The sequence below is a fragment of the Octopus bimaculoides genome, chromosome 2 (genome assembly GCF_046866305.1).
Source record: "Octopus bimaculoides isolate indiv1 chromosome 2, ASM4686630v1, whole genome shotgun sequence".
Taxonomy (NCBI): Eukaryota; Metazoa; Mollusca; class Cephalopoda; order Octopoda; family Octopodidae; genus Octopus; species Octopus bimaculoides.
The window spans coordinates 65300671-65321378 of NC_142929.1; the positions used below are offsets into that span (position 1 = coordinate 65300671).

Consider the following 20708-nt stretch of genomic DNA (forward strand, 5'->3'; position numbering starts at 1 on the left):
TAATGATTGTTTTTTACAACTATTACACATCAAATAGTTAGAAATGAATCATTTTGAAATTTTTTTTTTTTTTTTTTTTTATAAAAAAAGCTTTTCCTTTTATTCAGCAAAATTGGAAAAATGAAATCCATCAGAAAATAAAAATTTCACTGATAGGGAGTTGATTATAGACAACAAAGTTTACAATATGCCAATGGGCTGGTCCTGTCTCACAACTGATATGGAAACTATAATTAGATGACATAATTCAAAATAATGTCAAGGTTTTTAGGTGAGATGGATGGATAAATAAATAAAATTTATGCGGAGAAAGAAGTGCTGAATTGCTGTTGCAGTCTTTTCTCCAAATTCAGCTTCCTGAGGTGCAGACAACAACAAGCTTCCTGAGTTTCAGACAATAACAACATTGTTAGGAATGAAATAGAGATTTCAAATTACTAGAATTCAATCTAGCAATGGATTTCAGATTGAGTAAAATGAAATATGATGGAATTAAGACATTCTTTGTATATATACATCATCACCATACATATAACTTTAAATCAGAAATTTCATTCCAAGTAATGATTTCCACTACAATCAACAGCTGGTATTTTTCCCCTTTAAACTCAGTTTATGCAGGGCTTAGAAAAACTGAATTCAAATCTGAAAACAAAAGTAAACACATGCATACACACAGATGAAGTAAATGACACCATAAAATGATCCAGTGGGAGTTATGGATGACTGATTGCAAATGATAAAGTATTAGTGACAATACAAATCAGGTCTCCTTAAAAAGGTTGCACATGGTTTGCTAATTATGGAAACCATCTATGGGATGAGACAAAATTTGTGAAGATTACTGAAGAAATTATTGGATTAAATTTTCAAACCCAAACTATCCATTTAAAACAAATTTACATTCAAGTTTCTTCTGTTCAGGTAAACTGGGCTGGTGATAATGGTTATCTAAATTAACAAAAATACAAATTCCTGCTTTTTTATAAAAAAAAAAAAAAAAAAGACAAACATGTGAGTCTTCAAAGATTAAAAAAAAATTATGTTTAGACATTTACATTTGTGGAGTGAAGATATGAATATGAAAATGTAAAGTTTAGCAAACATGGATCAGTATACATCCTTTTTACTTTCTTTATAGAGTAACTGTTGTTTGATTTTTTTTTAAAGAACATGGAGTTCAAGTGACATGCGTTGCTACTGGTGGTCGTTGTGGAAGGGCATAAGGAGCTCCAAGGAATTGGTCAGCAATACGGCCAGCTTCTCGGAATCCACTCAACAGAGCACCATGGACAGTAGCAGGGTAGTTGCGAATGGTGTGCTCACCAGCAAAGAAAAGTCGAGGTAGATTTCCTGGTTGTGGTGGGCCACCAGTTGCAGCTGAGTTTGGACAAACTGGAGTTGCCATCAAGTCATAATCATTACCTAAAATAAAACAAAAACATTTTGTTAGAAATTAACTGAAAACTGCTTTAGCATTGAAGCTGGCTAAATTTTACGAATGCTATAAAATTGTTTCATTTGAATCAGCTGCACTCAAACATTAGTTACTATGTCTACTTAAGTAGTAATCTTTGACAAATACATTTACTTCCTATTTAGTTTTACTATTTTCACTTAATGGAACATGAGAGCAACGTGGATTGTGGCAACTTGTACAACCCATACCAGCATATAAAAGTAAACTCAGAATGATTGTTAATACTGGCTTGTAACATAAGCATAATGTTACACATAGTGGGGAGGAATGTAGCCAGTTAAATGAAGCTCAGTACTTGACAATTCCTGTCTTTCCAGATTTAACAAATCAGCAGAAGTCTGAAGGTAAACTAAATTCTACTCTATGACCAATTTTGCCATTATTAATATAATGGACAGTAAAAGAATTAATCTAATCTGTTTGCAATAAAATAAGAGGAGAAATAATTTAATCAAGAAAGATGAACAACATTTTGATAAGGTAAATTAACATGGAAATTCATGGTTAAAATTTACATAAATAGTGATAAAAATATTTAGAACAATTATTATTATTCAAGAGTTCTACAAAAAATTACTACACTAACAACAACCATTAAAAAGAAATTAAAATACATTATTTCTAACATAGGCTCAAGCTCACTTATGGTACTTTATGTTTTATTCAACCCATGAAACAGGAAAAACTAACATGAGCACAGGATGTTAAGGGGCTTGACTATATATAAATCTTGTTTTTCTACCAATTCAGTCAATTCAATAAATGGATATTTACCTAATTGAACTTTAAACCTCAGCCATCCATATATGAAAAGGAAGATATAATTTCTAACAGTTTTCCCCTCCCTTGGAGTCCTGGGACAAACATCCTTTGGGCTCCCAGAACAAGTTGCAAGCTTATGGCTGGTTATACAGACTGCAATATATATTTTTTAATTGACCTTTCCACCTAAAATTCAAATGCATTTCTTGTGTAACACATGATGAATGATGCTGTATTGGTTATAATGATGGTTGCTGCTAAAAGGAACCTATGGAGTAGGTACCTGAGGACTCTACTCCCAGGAATAGTGGACAGAAAAAAATGAATGGATGGATATAATTTTTAATTTTAGACACAAGGTTTCACATTCATATAGAAGGGGCATAATTAAGTGAATAGACCAGAGTGTATGACTGATAATAATTTTATCAACTCCGTTTACCTTCAGAGAAGTGATATGCAAATTCAGTTCTGTTAGGAATAGAATGCAGAAAGTGTTCAATCCAATAGTTTTAACATTTATACAAAACATTTGTTACCAACTAACAATACATGATGATAGTAAGGCGTTTAGTGTAGCAATCAGAGACAACTACAAATATTTAACAGTTCATTACCTGATGATCCAGCTGCAACGTATGAATAAGAACCACGTGCCCATGGGTCAGCTCGCCATCTTGTCACCAAAGTTTCTTTGGGCTACAAAATACAAACACTCAAGTGTCACAAATTAATCATCGCCAACATATATTTCTAATAAAAAGAAATATTGTATCTTGTATCTCACTTATTTCATGCATTGGACTGCAGCTATGCTGGGGTTTCACCATGACATGTTTAGTCAGACACATTGACCCCAGTACTTACTTTTAAGTTTGGCACTTATTCTATTGGCCATTTTGCCAAACCTCCAAAATACAGTAATGTAAATAAACCAACACAAGTCGTCAAGCACTGGTAGGATACACAAACATACAATGGACTTATGCATAGTTTCTGCCTAAGAAATTCCCTCACAAGGTTTAGTTAGAGTTGCCCAAGGTGCCACACAGTCGGACTCAAATTTCTTAACGACAGACATGCCTGCATCTGCACACACACACACACAAATATAAAACTAATCAGGCTTCTAAATAAGAAAGCATAACTAGAAGGAAATTTCCATTTCAAATGAAAACATCAAATGTTTGCCAACAATATTTAGTCTGCATACAGTGGGTTGAAAAAGATTAAGCAATTAATAGACAATGTTGAAAAATCAGTTACAAGCAAGGTAGATAACTCCATTAAACTCGTTGATCGAACATTTTGGAAATAGACTTGAATAAATTTGGTCCTTAAAAAAGCAAGATAGATTTCAACCTTATTAGACAACGTCAGCAAAGTATATTCTACTCAGTCTGGTCAGACTAAGAGTAAATAGAAATAGAGGCTGTGTAGTGACGCTGATTATGAGTTGGAGAAAATACCTCAGGAGTGTTTTGAATACTAAATATAACGCAATAAGGTCTTGCCTATGTAATACGAGTTTGAAAAACACTTGATCTAAGTGATTTAGAGCAGACAGAAAGTAAAATATCACTCCAATTAAGTAGGTTTAGTCCTACATAATTGATCAAGCAAATCTATTAAAGGTGTTTCAACCATGATGTCCCCGTTTTTTTTTTGTTTTTTTTAAAATTTTCTCCTTTCAGTCATATGAATCTATACATCTTGAAAATGGTAGAGTATGATTTAAAAGACATTTTACTGCTATTTCTAGCATGTTGACCATATAGCAACTCACTTTTGGACTCAACATCAGTTATAGTTTTCACATATAATAAATAGACCAAATAATAGACAAAATAAAATCCCAGAGAAAAACCTTGTTTATTATACACATTGATTTTTCTATAGTAAACTGACCTACAGAGAGAAAAAAATGCTTAGTCAGGTTTAATATAACTGCTTCATAAAATTCACAGCATTCTAGATGAAATCAAAACAAATTTGAAAGTGACCTTTGAAATTTACTGTAACACTATTATTGTTGCTTACTAAAAGCCCATTACTTCCTGATTGATATAAAGGTAAACAATGACATCAACAACAACAAAACCAGCAAGAGAAAACATTTTAAAGAATCTACTTTAATTAGAAACTGTTTTGAATATTAAAGAATTTTTAAACCATTATCTTAATAAATCAAGACAGCATTTTACATTTTCAGAACAGAAAAACATTTCAAATTAAACCATCCAGAATTTTTCATACATAAATATACATTTTTGATAAGAGTGAAAAAAAAAAAAATTTTTTATTATAAAAAACTGAGGGCAGTAGTTGGTTTCTTGTATAATGTGCACTTCTGTTTCTAAGTTTTTTTTAAAAAAAGAACTGAGGAAAAAATAATAAAAGGAGGAGGTGACATATTATAAATTAATATATATGGACCAAAGTTTAATTCAAATTCTGTGATACTTCAAGTTCATCATCATCATCATCGTATAATGTCTGCTTTCCATGCTAGCATGGGTTGGACGATTTGACTGAGAACTGGTGAACCAGATGGCTACACCAGGCTCCAATCTGATTTGGCAGAGTTTCTACAGCTGGATCCCCTTCTTAATGCCAACCACTCCGAGAGTATAGTGGGTGCTTTTACGTGCCACCGGCATGAAGGCCAGTCAGGCGGTACTGGCAACGGCCACACTCAAAATGGTGTATTTTACGTGCCACCTGCACAGGAGCCAATCCAGGGGCACTGGCAACAACCTCGCTCGAATGTTTTCAAAACATAAAATATTTATCCTAAGCCATTATATATGGTTATGATAGAAATGAAATTTTACCAAAATGAAATAACTCACCTGAGGAACAGCATTATTGCCAAATATTCCTTTTAGAACAGCAATTGAACGTCCAATAATAACATCATCACTGACATTCTCCATAATAGCAGCTGCTTCTCCAGCAACAAGAGCCAGCAGCACTGGAGCTTTATACAGGTTCCAAAACAGGAACAACTCTCCTCGGCTGGCTGTTGTGCTACCAACGTGTCCAAATAGATTAGCATTAGGATCCCAAAACATTCGGTCAAAGCACAATACAACCTGAAATTTAAAAAGGGAAAAATATATATACATCTCTTCAGATATTTACAAAGACTTTTTGTTTTTAACAAGATTTTAAAAAATCTAAACTGTAAAAAATTAGAATTGAAAGAAGCAAATATATAAATTAATATATGGCAGAAATATGATTTCTTGATCATTGTAAAATACCTTATTTAAATTGCCAAATCCAAGTCTCTGAATAGCAGCAGTTTTCCAATCAGGTAAAGGTGGTGAGAATTGAACAGCATTGACACCATTGCCACGAACACAATCCTTCAACACACCCAGGGGTAAGGTGCAAAGAACTGCATCTCCTTTGAAGGTCATTGAATTGCTACTACTGTTTCGAGCATTCGTTGTTGTTACTTCAACACCTAGTGTAAAGAAAGATAATTTTCCTAGAGTTAGAAACAGTTCTATATGACAGGCTGTGATGGTTGGCTCAGTCAACTGTGATCATTCCATACAATATGGTCAGTCAATTTTGTTATACCAAAACTGACTTTACACTTGCATAGCAGAAGAAATATTTTGTTAAAGTAAAAAGAGATTTATTGCATACACCAAAGATGCTGTTATCGTTAGTGTCTGTATTGTAAACATACATTACTGTTGAACCTGGTTTTTCACATAAGAACTGAAGCATATAATAACTCTTCCTAGACACAACTTTCGAATACTTGAAATCAAACTGGTTCTACATCATCATCATCATTACTGTTTTAACACTCAATTTTCCATGCTATCATATTACTGTTACAGGTCAACACACAAGTAAAAGCTTACTACTGAAAACAGCAGCGCAGCTCCAATTTATATTCATTAAGTTTGCTTTCAAACCGTCTTCAATTATATTTATTTACATATGCATTCAGTTCTTAAAACTAACTAGTAACAACTTTTGTTGCAGCAATGTGTATAAGAAAGGGCAACTTACCTGTTGCAGAATAGCGGATCTGTCGCACTGCTGTGTTCAGTTTAATATCTAACCCCTCAGCTAGTGCCACAGGAACACAAGAATAACCATTCCTTACTAGAAATGAAACAAAAATAAATTATTAAAAAATAAATTCTCACATTCATAAGTTGATTTTAAAACAAAAGAAAAAATATCAGAAAACAATTTAGGACAAAATACTTTCATTTGAATTATATCTAACATGTAATATTACTTTTGCATATAAAATATGCTAACGGCTTAACATTAAGTTCTAAAATTATTCAGTTAATTCAATTTAAAGAAACTTAAAGGAAGTTTGAAAAACAGATATAAAATTATGACAGTGGTTGTGAAAATGAAAAACAGACCTGTGAGGTGGCTTCCAGAGAACTCAAAACCATCATCTTGATCCCAGTGTTTCAGAGATAAAGTAGACAATGGTGTGGCATTGGCAAATTCCAAATTGGCAAAGTGCCAGTCTAGAATTTGACGATCACGAGAGGAAAGATAAACATCACTGCAAGAAAAATTTGGAAATCTAGAAAACAGCTAGAAATATCTGCAGAAATTTTTTTTAATGGTTAACCAAAATTATTTTAAAACAATGATTTTTGTATTTACAGAAAGTCAAAATAATAAAATGAAACATTTTGGAAAGAATGTATATAATTAAGCATTTTGGGAAAAGTTAAAATGCCACAAGCATTCTGATAAGAAGGTATAAAGACAAGAATCTTGAAAGTAACATATACTAATGCAAGCATTTTGGAATCAATGTATGCTAGTATATCAATTTTGGGATCAATGTAGATTAGCACAAGAATTTTAGAAACAACGTATACAGATATCAGTAGCAGCAATGATGAGTCAATACTGTTATATTTAATACTCAAGTAGATAAGAGTTTCAAACTTCACAATACCTTGGTGGAGATGATTCAAGTTCTTGTAATTTTTCATCAATTTCTTTCTGTTGTTCAATAAGAACATCATATTCCTGCAACAATAATTAATTTAAGATAAAATACTACAAAACCAGAAATCTACCCTTAGTAACATTAATTAACAGGTGCCAAACTTTTCTTTAGTAGACACAGGTATAGCTATGTAGTTACAACCTTCAATTTGCAATCTCATGAGTTCCTTGGGCAAGTGTTTTCCACCATAGCTTTAGGTTGACCAATAAGTGGAGTTTGGTAAATGCACACTGTACAAGTACCCTGTTGTATACATATATGTAACTCACTTTCAGTGAAAGGTGTAAATATTAGCAAGAAACTGAAAAACTCTAGCTTTCAAATAATAAATTGGTGGTAATTGTCCAGCCCAAGTTGTACAGATAATCCCCTCTAATTACAATCACTACTATGAGTGTAATAAATCAGAGAATGACACATTGTAAACCTGTAACCAATGATGTTATTTATCTTTTATTTTTTCAGTCATGGGACTGCAGCCATGTTAGGGCATCACCATGAAGGGTTTCAGAGAGACAAATCAGCCCCAGAACTTATCTTTAAGTTTGCTGAAGTGCTAAGTAATGGAGACATAAACAAACCAACACTAATTGTCAAGTAGTGAGAAGAGGTGACAAACACATATTCACAAACAGGCTTCCACACAGTTTCTGTCTACCAAATTTACTTATGAAGCATTAGTCAGCTTGGGGTTATAACAGAAGACACTTGCCTAAGGTGACATGCAGTGGGACTGACCCAAAACCATGTGTTGCAAAGCAAGCTTTTCAACCACACAGCTATGTCTGTGCCTATGTTCACAAAATGAGATAATTTTTTTTTTATCACACTTGTCAATTTTAATGATCATATAGCCAATCATTTCTGTTGATTTCAACCTTTTTTTTAGCTCCATTCTTCTCTCGGTTTAGTTTTTATTTTTATCCCATGCATGTTAAGAACCATGCTACTCAGTCATCATCATCGTTTAATATCTGACTCCTATGCTGTCATGGTTGAATGGTTCAACAGAATCTAATGACCCAGAGGACTGCATCATGTTCCAATGTCTATTTTGGTATGATTTCTATGGCTGGACGCCCTTTCTAATGCCAACCACTATACAGTGTACTGGTTACTTTTTTCCCCCTTTTTGGAGGGAGAATAGAATAGACTATGGCTTAATCATTTTATCAAGCTTAAGTAAACCAATCCAACAAATATGTTGACATTACATAACTGTCTACTTCCAAATAAGATTGAAATATATAATTAAATGAGAATGTGTTTCCTAAAATGTATTGCATAAGATATAAATTGATAACACTTGTGTAAACAAACTCCTTTAACAACTGAACTAATCTATTTAATATTTTCATTTTATTAAATAAATTGCAGATTAAATGTAAGAAAATTAAATACAACTGATATAATGTTACACCCTACAAACAGTAAAAAATACACAATTATTAATTGATTAAATATGAAATTATGGTAAAAAAAAAACCAAAGCAATTTCTTTCCCTGACAATAAATGTGTAGCTTTCATTAAAGAAACTTTCAAAATCTTGTTAAGAAAAAATTTACTCTATCAACAAGTCTAACAGCCAAATATTACATTGTTATGAAATAGAATCTTTACATGCTTTTTCTTTAACAATTTTTATTTTAATCAAATTAACAGACACTCTAAAAATCACTTACCTTGCAGACTGCATTGAGGTCTCGAAGTTTACTTTTTACAAGGAAGTCAGCAGTGATATCTCTTGGAGTCTTGGACTCAGAGGCTGTTTTCCATTGACGATGCAGATCTTCAACTCTTTCTTTACATTCAACCATCTGAAAATATCAACATCAAAAATTTACAACAACAACAAACTTGCAATAACCTCAATATTTCAAGTACACTGCAGTTGAGGTTGTTGGTTACTGCAGGTCAACCCTAGTCAGTAGGCTTATGATCAAATATATTCTAGTTGTGACTACCTAGTCCTTTTTCCAGCCACAGTGTATCTAGGAGTACTTTATCTCAATGTGCCCTTCCTTTTCCAAAATAGTCTTAAATCTTCTTTAAATCATAGGCTATTAAATTTAGCAACAGTGTGTGAGCCCCCTTAACTTGTTTAGTTCATTATAATGGTAATATTATATGGACAATAATATTTTCATAGAAAAGCTATCTTATATTAATCTAAAACTAAATATCACCAACAACTATATGGCTGAGTGGATAAATACATTGGATTACAAGATCTTGCATGGTAGTCTGTATCTCCTTACAGATATCTACTTATGTCTTGCTAAGGTGCTACACTTATTTGTATTAACATATTAGAAAAACAGACTCTGAGAATTACATGCAACAAGTAACATTGGAATGTAAGCCACAATTTACTTACCTTTCAGCTAATCCAATTTGTATGAAACAAGAACTTTTTAACCAATATCTTTTACAAATTTTTTAAAATTAATAATTTGATGATAAAATAGATTCAAGAGTAAAAAAGGGTTCTACTATGAATATCTAAAATTTGGAAATGAGAAAAAAACACAACTACCAATAATAAAACATTAATGTATATTACATATATTGTTATTCAACAAACAGATAAACAGTTTCATTCTACTCTGAATTAATGAAAACCATGAAAAATACAAAGCATTTCAATAAAATCTCAGCCACTACTGAAATGTTTTCTGTGCACAAATTGTCTCCATTGAAGAAAACGGTTTTTGCAGCCCAGCTTGTTTTTTTGCCAGCCATGCAATGTTTCGGCAACAAAACTTTTCCATTGCTCTCCACTGCACTCCTACAATGCTCCCATCAGTTACCTTCTTTGCTAAAAAGTCAATTGCTAGCAGAAAGAGATGGATTGAGAGGGTGCAGCACTGACAAACACCTGTACTGATGTTGGACTTTTCACTATGGCTAGTATGTCTTGACACAGCAGCTAGAGTTCACATACAGATTCTTGAGGTTTTATTGGAGGATATCATATGCCTTGACAATCTCTCACAATGTTTTCTAATGGATGTTGTCAAAGACCTTTTTGAAGTCCAGTAAGTTGACTGACAAGGTTTGCTCTAACTATATATTGTTCCACAATGTTTCTGAGCATTAAAAAATTGCTCAGTACAAGAGCAGCTGCAACAAAATCCTTCTTGTTCTTTTTGCATCAATGCCTTGTCAAATCTAGTTGTCTGCAATATAGAAAACTTTTCCTGATACGGAGAGCAACATCATCCCCTGCCAGATGTTGCAGTCTACTAGGTTTCTCTTTTCTGGAAGTCTTACAATGAATGATTCCTTTTCTCCAATCAGTAAATATTTGCACCTATCATCGGCAGCTATTATGCAGATAGTGATGTTACTGCATCAATGCCACCAAACTTCAAAAATTCAGCTGCCATTTGATTTTATCCAATAGCTTTTTTTTAGTATTCCTCAATGCTTCTTGTATTTCCTCTTCTGATTACATCAGTTTTTACTTGCAGGAATTCAATTAATGGTTCTGAGTTGAAATCAAATAGTGCAACTACATCTAGCTGGTTCAAGGGTTCTAGAAAGTGTTTCCACCATCTGACATTTTGTTCTTGTTTTTTTTTAAACAAAATTTTGCTAGACTTATCTTTCACAAGTAAATGGCTGTTTTGGCTTTTTTTTTTTAACCTAACTCTCTCAAAGAACAAGCAAGAAAGATTAGGCTCAGAATCAACTGTAAAAAGGCAGAGATGATGCAAACTAAAGCTACAAGCTAACTCTTCATCTTCATCATACAACAGGTTGTGAAGACGTGGATAATTTCTCCAACCTGAGATCAATACTAGTAAAAGTATAAATTGATGTGAAGAATAGAAGTGGCAAAGTAGAGGCTATATTCAATCGTATGCATAAAATATGGTCAACAAGCATACCATGAAGGTCCAGTTATATAGTGAAATAATTAAGCCAACAGTTTTGTATCACAGTGAGACATGGAAAATGTCAGTGATGGTCACCGAGAAGCTTGACACATTCCATCAATGATGCCCAAGGAGGCTTCTCAAAGACATCTTGAAAGATAAAAGTACAAATGAGGAGATCTTGCAAATCAAATCCCAGCTGTTGTAAAATATTGCAGCACTGCATCAGTTACACCTTACAGGTCACATTTTGTGTCCAACAGAAGGAAAACAGGAAAAGAGCCAGTCCAAGTACATCTGCCACCACACTTTCTAGGAAGACTTCAAGTGCACAAGGAGCAGTTGGACAGCAATAGAAAGAACTGTGGTTACATTGAGCACAATGGAGAAACCTTGGTGTTTTATATGTCCCAAAATGTGGGAGGACCTATGTCTAAGTAAAATAACCATAATAAATAGAAATACCAAAGTTTGATTTTTCCTGAGTTTTTCTTGCAGTTCAATTATATTTCGCTGGTGTTCACACTGCTTCTCCTTCACATGTTTCTCTTGTAACCTGTTAGAAAAAAATATTATGAACTGAAATACCATCCCAAACATTTTCTATTGTTTTATTAACAATTTCCAAAAAATGCTTTATCAAAACTGTTTACCCATATACAAGTCACACTATTTTATGCTTGATTGTAACTGAAAAAACAGGTGTGACTTACACATGGAGTAAAGTTGTTGGCCTTCTATGAAGCTCAAGTAAAACTCACTAGAATACTGCCCCTATATCTGAGACAGTGGCACACCTACACACACACACAAACATCCTTAACCTAATTATCATCCAAAAGTCAAATGATTGGTAAATATTCACTCACCAACAAATTTTAAGTACTGGTTCCATCTCACAGTTTACTAACTCTCTCTCCACCTCATCAACTGCTACAAAACAATCTATTCATCTAACTAGCTCACTGATTGATGTCTTCACCCAAGCTCATTTGCATCCTGTCATATCCAAAATTATGCACTTAACAATCTAATTATTCTTCCTCAAAGCTGCAACCCTCTGAAATTACTTTTCCACCCACATTTTTACAACAGATTTAGGAAGTCTGCAAAAATCATGAGCACTACCTCTCCTCTCTTAACTATAAAATATATTTCTGGCACTTTGTATACAAGATTAATTCAAGAGCCACTCACATAATGTCTAATCAAAGGTGTCTCTTAACATCTCATGACTGACAAGCATGTTCCATTTGAATTTGATATCTAGTTCAACTTTTCAAGTTCTACATTCACTTTTGTAAAGGAGCCCCAAAAGCACCCAAGTAACAATGATATCATCATCAATATTTACAAACATGTATCCTGAAAATGTTAGTGAGCATTTTACAGCTAGCATGGAAGGAAGGAATCTGAATACAAGATTGGTGATTTGGTAAACGACCCGGAAGTACCTAAGGAGAAACTGCAACAACTGACTAGTTCCATTTTCTTTCTCTCTCTCCCCTCAATGTGCAGAGCAAAGGATTCTGTTTCAAGTTTTGATAAGTACATAAAAATTTCTAACTCCAATCTTCCTAAATATCTCATTCTTTCATCAGTAAAGATGAAATCCTTTAGTGAACTTTAACAGTACTACAATACAAATGCTAAGAAGCAGAACTGCTTTAATCCTTTACAAACAACTCTCAGCATAAAAGATGTCCTTCATTGCACACACTAGGATTCACCACTCAATGAACTCTTTCCAAACACCAAATTTGATATTTCATGATGATTACATCAGAGACCCAGCTTTCTCTTCACAATCAATAAATATTTCAGTTTTTAACAAGCTCTGACAATATACATCATCATCATTTAACGTCCGTTTTCCATGCAAGCATGGGTTGGACGATTTGACTGAGGACTGGTGAACCAGGTGGATACACCAGGCTCCAAACTGATTTGGCAGAGTTTCTACAGCTGGATGCCCTTCCTAACGCCAACCACTCCGAGAGTGTAGTGGGTGCTTTTACGTGCCACCAGCACAAAGGCCAGTCAGGAGGTACTGGCAACAGCCATGCTCGAAATGGTGTATTTTACGTGCCACCTGCACAGGGGCCAGTCTAGCGGTACTAGCAATAAACTCACTCGAATGTCTTTTCACGTGCCAGGAAGGCGACATTGGTAACGGTCACGCTCAAATGGTGCTATTTCTGTGCCACCGGCACGGAAGTCAGACAGCTGGTGCTCAGGCAACGATCACGCTCGGACGGTGCTCTTAGTGATTTACTGCAAGTTCAAAATATGTCCTACAGAGTACTGTCCTCATTTCAGAAACGGTACATCTATTTTGATAATTGACAAACAAGTGCTCACATAGACAAAGACCCTCTATTGAATTGACAAAAATCATGCACTTCCTGAGCCATCCATTTCCCAGTCTTTTTTACTGATGAGTGTAATGGACTTCACTCAAACTGACCCACTGCATTTGCCTCTCTACTTGTTTTTGTCACCTATTCCTTACCACTCCCATCTCTCCATACAATTCCCAAACCATGTGTATTATACTTGCTATCTTTCATTGCATGAATTAATGATCCATGCAATTGGCTCTCTACAGTAGTTTAACCTACAAATTAACCGAGTCAAACATGCACACATGGATCGTTCTACTCCATGAGTATCTAATTACTCTGAAGATTAATGATCCCTTCGACATTTCACATAATCAATGGAGGAAAAAAAATACTCCTGACTTCAGTTAATTTTCTCCTTGTCTGAAATAATATATATATTGCAGGCAATAACACAAATACACTTCCTCCCAAGCATTTCAAACACTTAATTCAATAAATTATTCAATTAAAAATATTTAAAAAATAAATACAAGTCTTACTTAATAACAGCCTCTAATGACTGGCCAAGTGATAGAGGTTTGCCATTGATGAAATTGCAGTCGAGTTGATGAGAGAGATAGGATGTAGCTTCTAACAAACGGTTAAATTCTCTTTCAACCATCTCATCTTTATCTTTAGGGACCTGCAAAAGAAGCAATTGCACATGTAGGAGAAACATTACACAAGCCAAGACAGTTAACTATAAGAAAGGCTACACTCAAAACTTATATATAAATTTTTAACTGTCAATTCAGTAAATTAGTAAAATACCTATTATGTTACTAACCAACACATTTCTTTCAAATAACCAGTTGTTTTTAAAACCATAAAGTAGGTCCCAATTAAAAATAACTCCATATATTTCAATACTATGTTTAATCAAATTACCTCAAAATGTTTACTAAATAAAAACTCTAAGAGGGTTAACAAATTGTTTCCCTATAGAAATTCAGTTAACAAAAAATACCGAATTCACTTAGTCTCTCAGATCCATATAACAGAGACTATGATGGCCTCAGTTACAGAACATGATGGTCAGTGAGGAAAAACAGGAAATATTCACGAAATGTGAAGTGGCAGTATTCATAATCATAATTTTAGTAAGGGATGACAGGGGGCCGATACTCGTGGCAGTTTGCTGTGCTTGAAAAGACATGTCAAGTTAAGTAAAAGCATGGTTGCCCTTGCATGCAGACTCATCCTTTGCAACCCTCTCCAGCTGAACATCCCTAATCTTGCAGGCTCATAAGTGCTAGTGCCATGTAAAAAGCACCCAGTACACTCTGTAAAGTGGTTGGCGTTAGGAAGGGCTTCCAGCTGTAGAAACCATGCCAAAATTGACAAGGTGCCTGAACAGCCCTTCAGCTGGTCAGCTCCTGTCAAACCATCCAACCCATGCCAGCATGGAAAACAATGATGACCATTTCCATGTTAGCTTGTGTCAGACCAAATTTATTGAGACAATTTTTTTACAATATGCTCTTCCTGTTGCTCTCATCACTTTCCATGCAAGGTAACATTTCTCCTAACCTTCCAAAGACAAATAGACCAATAGCTGGATGTGTTTTCACATAAGATTGCAAACAAATGACACTGTTTTGTATGAATAGTGATTTTACACTCTGCATGTGATGTCAAGCCAAGGAGATATAAACACAAACACACATGATGGGCTTCTTTCAGTTTCTGCCAAGCAATTTCACTCAAAAGGTTTTGGCTGGCTCAGGGCTGACGTAAAAAACAGTTGCCAATGGTGATGTGCAGTGGAACTGAACCCAAAATCATGTGCTAATCAAGGAAATTTTCTAAGGATAGTCATTTGTTCAAAATATTTGGATACAAATCATATTTCATAAAAGGCAAATTGTCAGTGAACACTTTTGATGTAAACTGACCTGAAATGGCTCTTGGCTCCATGATACAAACTTCTGCTTTTAAGTGATCTAAATTAAAAACCTCTTATCAAACTTTCATGCTAATTTATGTTCCAAGAACTGACTTAATGACATGGTTATTCTACTAAATTCTTCATTATATTCAAAATTATTTGAAACTGCCTATTTCAATAGAAATATGATAACAAAAAAGTTAATCTACAGTAAATACTTTGACAAAATTCACATTATATCTCAAATATGCAATATGAATAATTTATAAACTGTTCATTAAGGTGTTTCTAAATTATTGACTCATATAGATTTTATTGTATCAAATAAATTAGTAATTAAACTGGTAAATTTAAACTAATCTTGAGAATGAGTATTGAAAATTGAAAACTGTTGTACATTTTCAGTGGTATTAATAAAATATATGATCTGAAAGCTGGAAGACTTAAGAATTTTAACAAAACTTATTCTTAAATTGGTTATAATCAGTATTTTCAATTTGACAAATTTGAAAGGCAAGATTCTCTGCACTAAGGATTAAAGTTTTGCAAAAAAAAAAAAAAAAAAAAAAAATCAGCTCAGTAATGGTTTCTGATTTAGGCACAAGGCCAGCAATTTTGAGAGGGGTGGGATTGACCACAGTACTTGACTGGTTGGTACTTTATTTTATCAACATCAAAAAGATGAAAGGCAAAATTGATCTTGGCAGGATACAAATCCAGAACGTAAAGAGCTGGAAGAAATACCACAAAGCATTTTGTCCAAAACTCTAACGATTCTATCAATCCACGGTCCTTAGGTGATTAAGTAATAAGATGGAATCGACCAGATTAAAATATCAAAATATCATTTATACCACTTGAACTTGAACAACAAAAGAAAGAAAGACAAATCAAAAACTAAAATTGATATTTACACTTACGGTAGCTCCATTACTTTCATACAGAGGACACTTCTGTTTGATTTTATGGAGCTCCATGTTTATTTGACGGCTACACACAGTGATAGGGTTCCCACCTGAAATAAAACCAAATCAGTTTTTCACAACATTATTGACTTACATGGATAAAAAGACTCATACACTACCTCATAACCTGTAAACTTAACGAAGAGCATCATTTTACAAGTGCTTCTCCATGTTAGCATAAATTGAATGGGTTGTCACAAACTAAGCCAGTTACTTGATGACAATTCCTTTCTAGATGTATTGGGGACCAAGTATCACTCATATGTTCCTTTTTAAGTATAATTTCTCTTGCTGGATGCCCTTCTTATCCCCAACCACTTTACACAGCACAGTGAATGCTTTTATCATGACACTAACACTAGTGTTAGTGTCATGATAAAAAGTTTCACCATACCCTGCATGTTTATATGAAAACTGAAATTAAAGTCTATTATTTCCCATTTCCACTGTATTTAAAAAAGAACCCCTACTAATTGCTGTTCAAAAGAAAACGTTTTCTGTCATTCTGAAATGAAAGTAGTTGAATGTAGAACATTTTTCTTTACTCTGGCTCAGTCTCTTTCACCACTCTTTTACTGACACATAGGCAATCCAGACAACATTGATTTTCTTACTTCTAAACCAAGGTTTTACCAAACCATTGCTGCCTGCACCTTTATCAGATCATCCAACGCCTACCTTATTTCAACTACCCACCACTTCCACATTCTATGCACCCCACTTTCACACCTCTCAAACTCAATGACTGTTCTACTCAATTAAGTTCCACCACTTCTATGCTGTTTCTGACAGTACTTTCTGATCCATCAGACAGAGTGACTGGAGACACTTAAGAAAGCAACTAAAACAATCTTATTATACATATCCTTCCACATCCCACACATAACCAAAATCTCATAACTCCTAAACAAGTGATTCATTCATAGCTGGCCTGCAGTAGTTCAACAATTGGACCTCCTTCAAACCTTTTATCCAGCACTGCTACTACTGCAAGATCATCATCCTAAATGCATTACACACCCACTGGCTCTCCCAACGTCCTAAGTGTAGTTGGTCCCTTTTGATCCCATGCCAAAATGATCCCTACCAACTCTGCAGAAGCATTATTTCCTCTACTTCACTGTCAGAGTTCTATAAGCAGTACTCTCATGGAGAAAGCCTCTACATCAACAGCCCACTTTGCATTCAACTCCACATACAACAAACTATCACTCTTCACACCACTACCAGGCTCATCACCATGAAAATATATACACATCAATTACAAAAAAACCTAGGTTATATCAAATAAACTAGGCCACTGGTGGTAATAAAACCCCTTAGCAAGCTCCAGACTAACCTCTATTTCCACCAAACTCTTCAACCTCTTTCTCTCAAAAAGGATATATCCCACTCTTTGACAGTACACTCCATGGTGTTCCATTTCTATGAAGGACAATCTCTTTGACCTCACCAACAGTCACTCTACAACACACACTTTCAACATCTTCATCATGAGGGAGACAGCCAATTTAACAACTTTCTCCAACACTTTCTAATCTTTCCCAGTAAAGGTTACCAGTGAAGATCACCAGTATGGCTTCCGTAAAGCCAAAACTAATGAAAACTTACTCTCCTGTCTCACTCACTAACAGACACTCCCCCATTCTTGAAAAATTTGGCAAAAGCAATTTTGTTGCACAAACAAAGTATTCAACTGTGTCTGGCACACAAATCTCCTGTCAAAACCACCCACTTACAGGTGTCCTCAATCTCCTGGATCAGTAGCTTTCAGTAGAATCACATCAGCAACCTGGCATGTGCAAATGGGGTTTCCTCTGATCCACATTCTATCAGTCTTGGTTGCCTCATGGTTTGGTTTTGTCCCTATACACCCTTCTGTCTATACATCAATTACCTGCTTGCCAAAACCTCTAAAAAAAAAAAAAAAAAAGAAAAGAAAACCCTGCTCTTACACACCTTTCATTCCTCCTTAGCTTTCAATACCCAAGTGTCACTACATATAACCTAAATACACCCTACATCTGCACTAATTCCATAAAGAAAGACTTCAACAGGGGTCATGATGATCTTGTCTCCTTCAAAGTACCAAGACAAAATCTCTACACACATCAAGAAAACAATATTGTATACCCCACCCCCAACTAGAACCTCAAAAATTCTGAAAACAATGGGAATCTCATTTAGAGAATGCACAAAGACACATCTTCAATTCATCAAAAACTGCATCACAAAGAGTGATCTTTCTCTCTAAAGCCAGAAAATATTTCAGCTCTCAAAAGGACCTCTACAAAACCCAGAACATTAGCCCTCTGAAATTACCCCTTGCCTATATTTTTCCTGCAGTCATCAACTTACAACAAATCAAATGAAACAAATATGTCAGTTTCACCAGAATCAATTAATCTACAGTTTAACTTACCTAATCCAGTCACAACCATAGCACCAAGGTCAGCAACATAGTTACCCTTTCGGAATGTAGCAACTCGACCACCAACACGATCCTATAGGAAATAGAGAGAGAAAAGAAATACTTTAAGTACATATAAGATTTAATATGTTTTTATAAAAGATTTTCCTTGTAAGTAACATAGATAGAATGTCACTTCCTTAAGTGCCTATATAACATAAATTCAGGTCTCAACTATAATAGGAAGAAACTGAAAATGTGATCTAGAGTAACTCAGCTGATTTTATTTTGTAAAGCAACTAAAACACAAAATGCAACATGACCTGTTTACAATCCACACACCACAGCATCAAACATTGATGTTTGGCATTATTTATTCCACTTTCGTAAGTCAGAATTATTTACAGATTTTATTTGAGCAGTATTGTTTTAAGTGAAGATGCACTTCCAACTGACAACACTTTTGACAAAAAGAGAAATGTGGTCTTCAAAATATCTCTTCTAGAACAGCTTTATGCCTGCACCTAGTACCAGTTTTTGACAAGATTCACAATAAAACTGCCAAATCAAACATCTTGTCAAATCAATTGCTACTTTTCTTTTAATCAATTTAGTATAGAGTTATTTAACCCCAGAATGTAACAGTAAAATCAAACTAACTCCATAACAAACTTAAATACCACCTATATTTAAGTGCACAACAAGTCAGAAGAGGTTACAGTGCAAAACTACAAAATTATAAATTCAGATTTCACTACTGTCACTTAACTATGCATACTCTAGTTTGTATTCATTCTTAATTTCGGTTGAGTGGTTAGTAACTAGGACATCCAACTATAAACAACAAATAAACTACCCCATCTATTTAAGTCTAGAAAAATAGAAATGGTAAGCCTAGAAAAATAGAAACAAAATTCAAGAGAAAAAGTGCTGTATCATTTGATAATATTTTTATATATTTGTTTTCAATGTTAAATTATTAACTCAACAACAGTTATGTTTTAACTTAAATGCAGTGAACCATCAATTAGTCCTTTAGACAACTTTCAACTCAAATATCCAACAAGGCTATTGTTCATGATTGCATGTTAAAAAAATATACTATGAAATGATTAAGTGCTATCTACTGAAATTGAACTAAAGCTACTTTAAACATAATACTGTTTCAACAAATTAACTCAATTATCTATGTTAAGAGGTCTTAGGCAAGTCCATTGTATAGATATTCTTTAATCCTATTATTTAACACCATCATCATCATTTACAAGTTTCACATGACAGCATAGCTTGAATACCTACATACATCTATTTTTAGTCCAGCTGTCTTAAATTATTTCTGTGGCCTAATCAGCAATCTATGTGGATGTTACAAAAGCATAGCATTTAGAATAAGCACTGCATGGGAAAAGTTCTGAAGACAACAAATTGATTCTCTCTCCAAGTAAAGGCAGACTATATGATTGCGGGGTGCACACAAAATGTGATGCTGCCCAGTAGGAAAACATGAACAGTGGACAAGGGGAATGTTTGAAAAGTGGTAAGAAATGAGAAAGCACATTTGTTGGATATTTAATGTCATGAACACTGTAAGATAAATGAACTGAAAGAACAACTATAATGTGCTAGAAAGACATAAGAATGTGAAGGATGACAGCTCACTAAGAAAAAGTGCCAGGTGATCCAAATAGAAGGAATCCGTAAGGAAGACCAAAAAAAAAAAAAAAAAAAAACATTATGAAAGCTGATCTCAAGATGTTGACCTCTTGAAGGAGATCACAAGGGACCAACTAATGGTGAGACCCTATGCTGGAAAAAATCTGAATCAGTATCAATATACTCAATCAAACCTGATAATTATTGCAATAACAAAAGTAAACTTCATTCCATACAAATTTCCTGTACAGAAATTACATATAATGGGAA

The 20708-nt window shown here is 34.2% G+C and overlaps 1 protein-coding gene across 8 annotated transcripts in view; it reads right to left on the bottom strand.

Moving 5' to 3' along the window:
• Nucleotides 1-51: 51 nt before the first annotated feature.
• The window catches only part of LOC106869849 (lysine-specific histone demethylase 1A), a 44266-nt gene continuing 23609 nt past the window's right edge, over nt 52-20708 (bottom strand). For 5 of the 8 annotated variants that reach the window (XM_014915780.3, XM_014915766.3, XM_014915792.3 and 2 more), the window contains exons 7-18: nt 18798-18879; nt 16325-16425; nt 14023-14165; nt 11604-11694; nt 8940-9074; nt 7203-7276; nt 6649-6797; nt 6278-6373; nt 5509-5714; nt 5095-5337; nt 2860-2941; nt 52-1425 (exon numbers count right to left, since the gene is read on the bottom strand). In XM_014915780.3, the coding sequence (XP_014771266.1) occupies nt 1181-1425; nt 2860-2941; nt 5095-5337; nt 5509-5714; nt 6278-6373; nt 6649-6797; nt 7203-7276; nt 8940-9074; nt 11604-11694; nt 14023-14165; nt 16325-16425; nt 18798-18879 (1647 nt within the window). In that variant the 3' untranslated portion in view covers nt 52-1180. The remainder of the gene's footprint in view (nt 1426-2859; nt 2942-5094; nt 5338-5508; nt 5715-6277; nt 6374-6648; nt 6798-7202; nt 7277-8939; nt 9075-11603; nt 11695-14022; nt 14166-16324; nt 16426-18797; nt 18880-20708) is intronic. The other 3 variants (XM_089346576.1, XM_014915775.3, XM_089346578.1) reach the window with 1 other exon arrangement.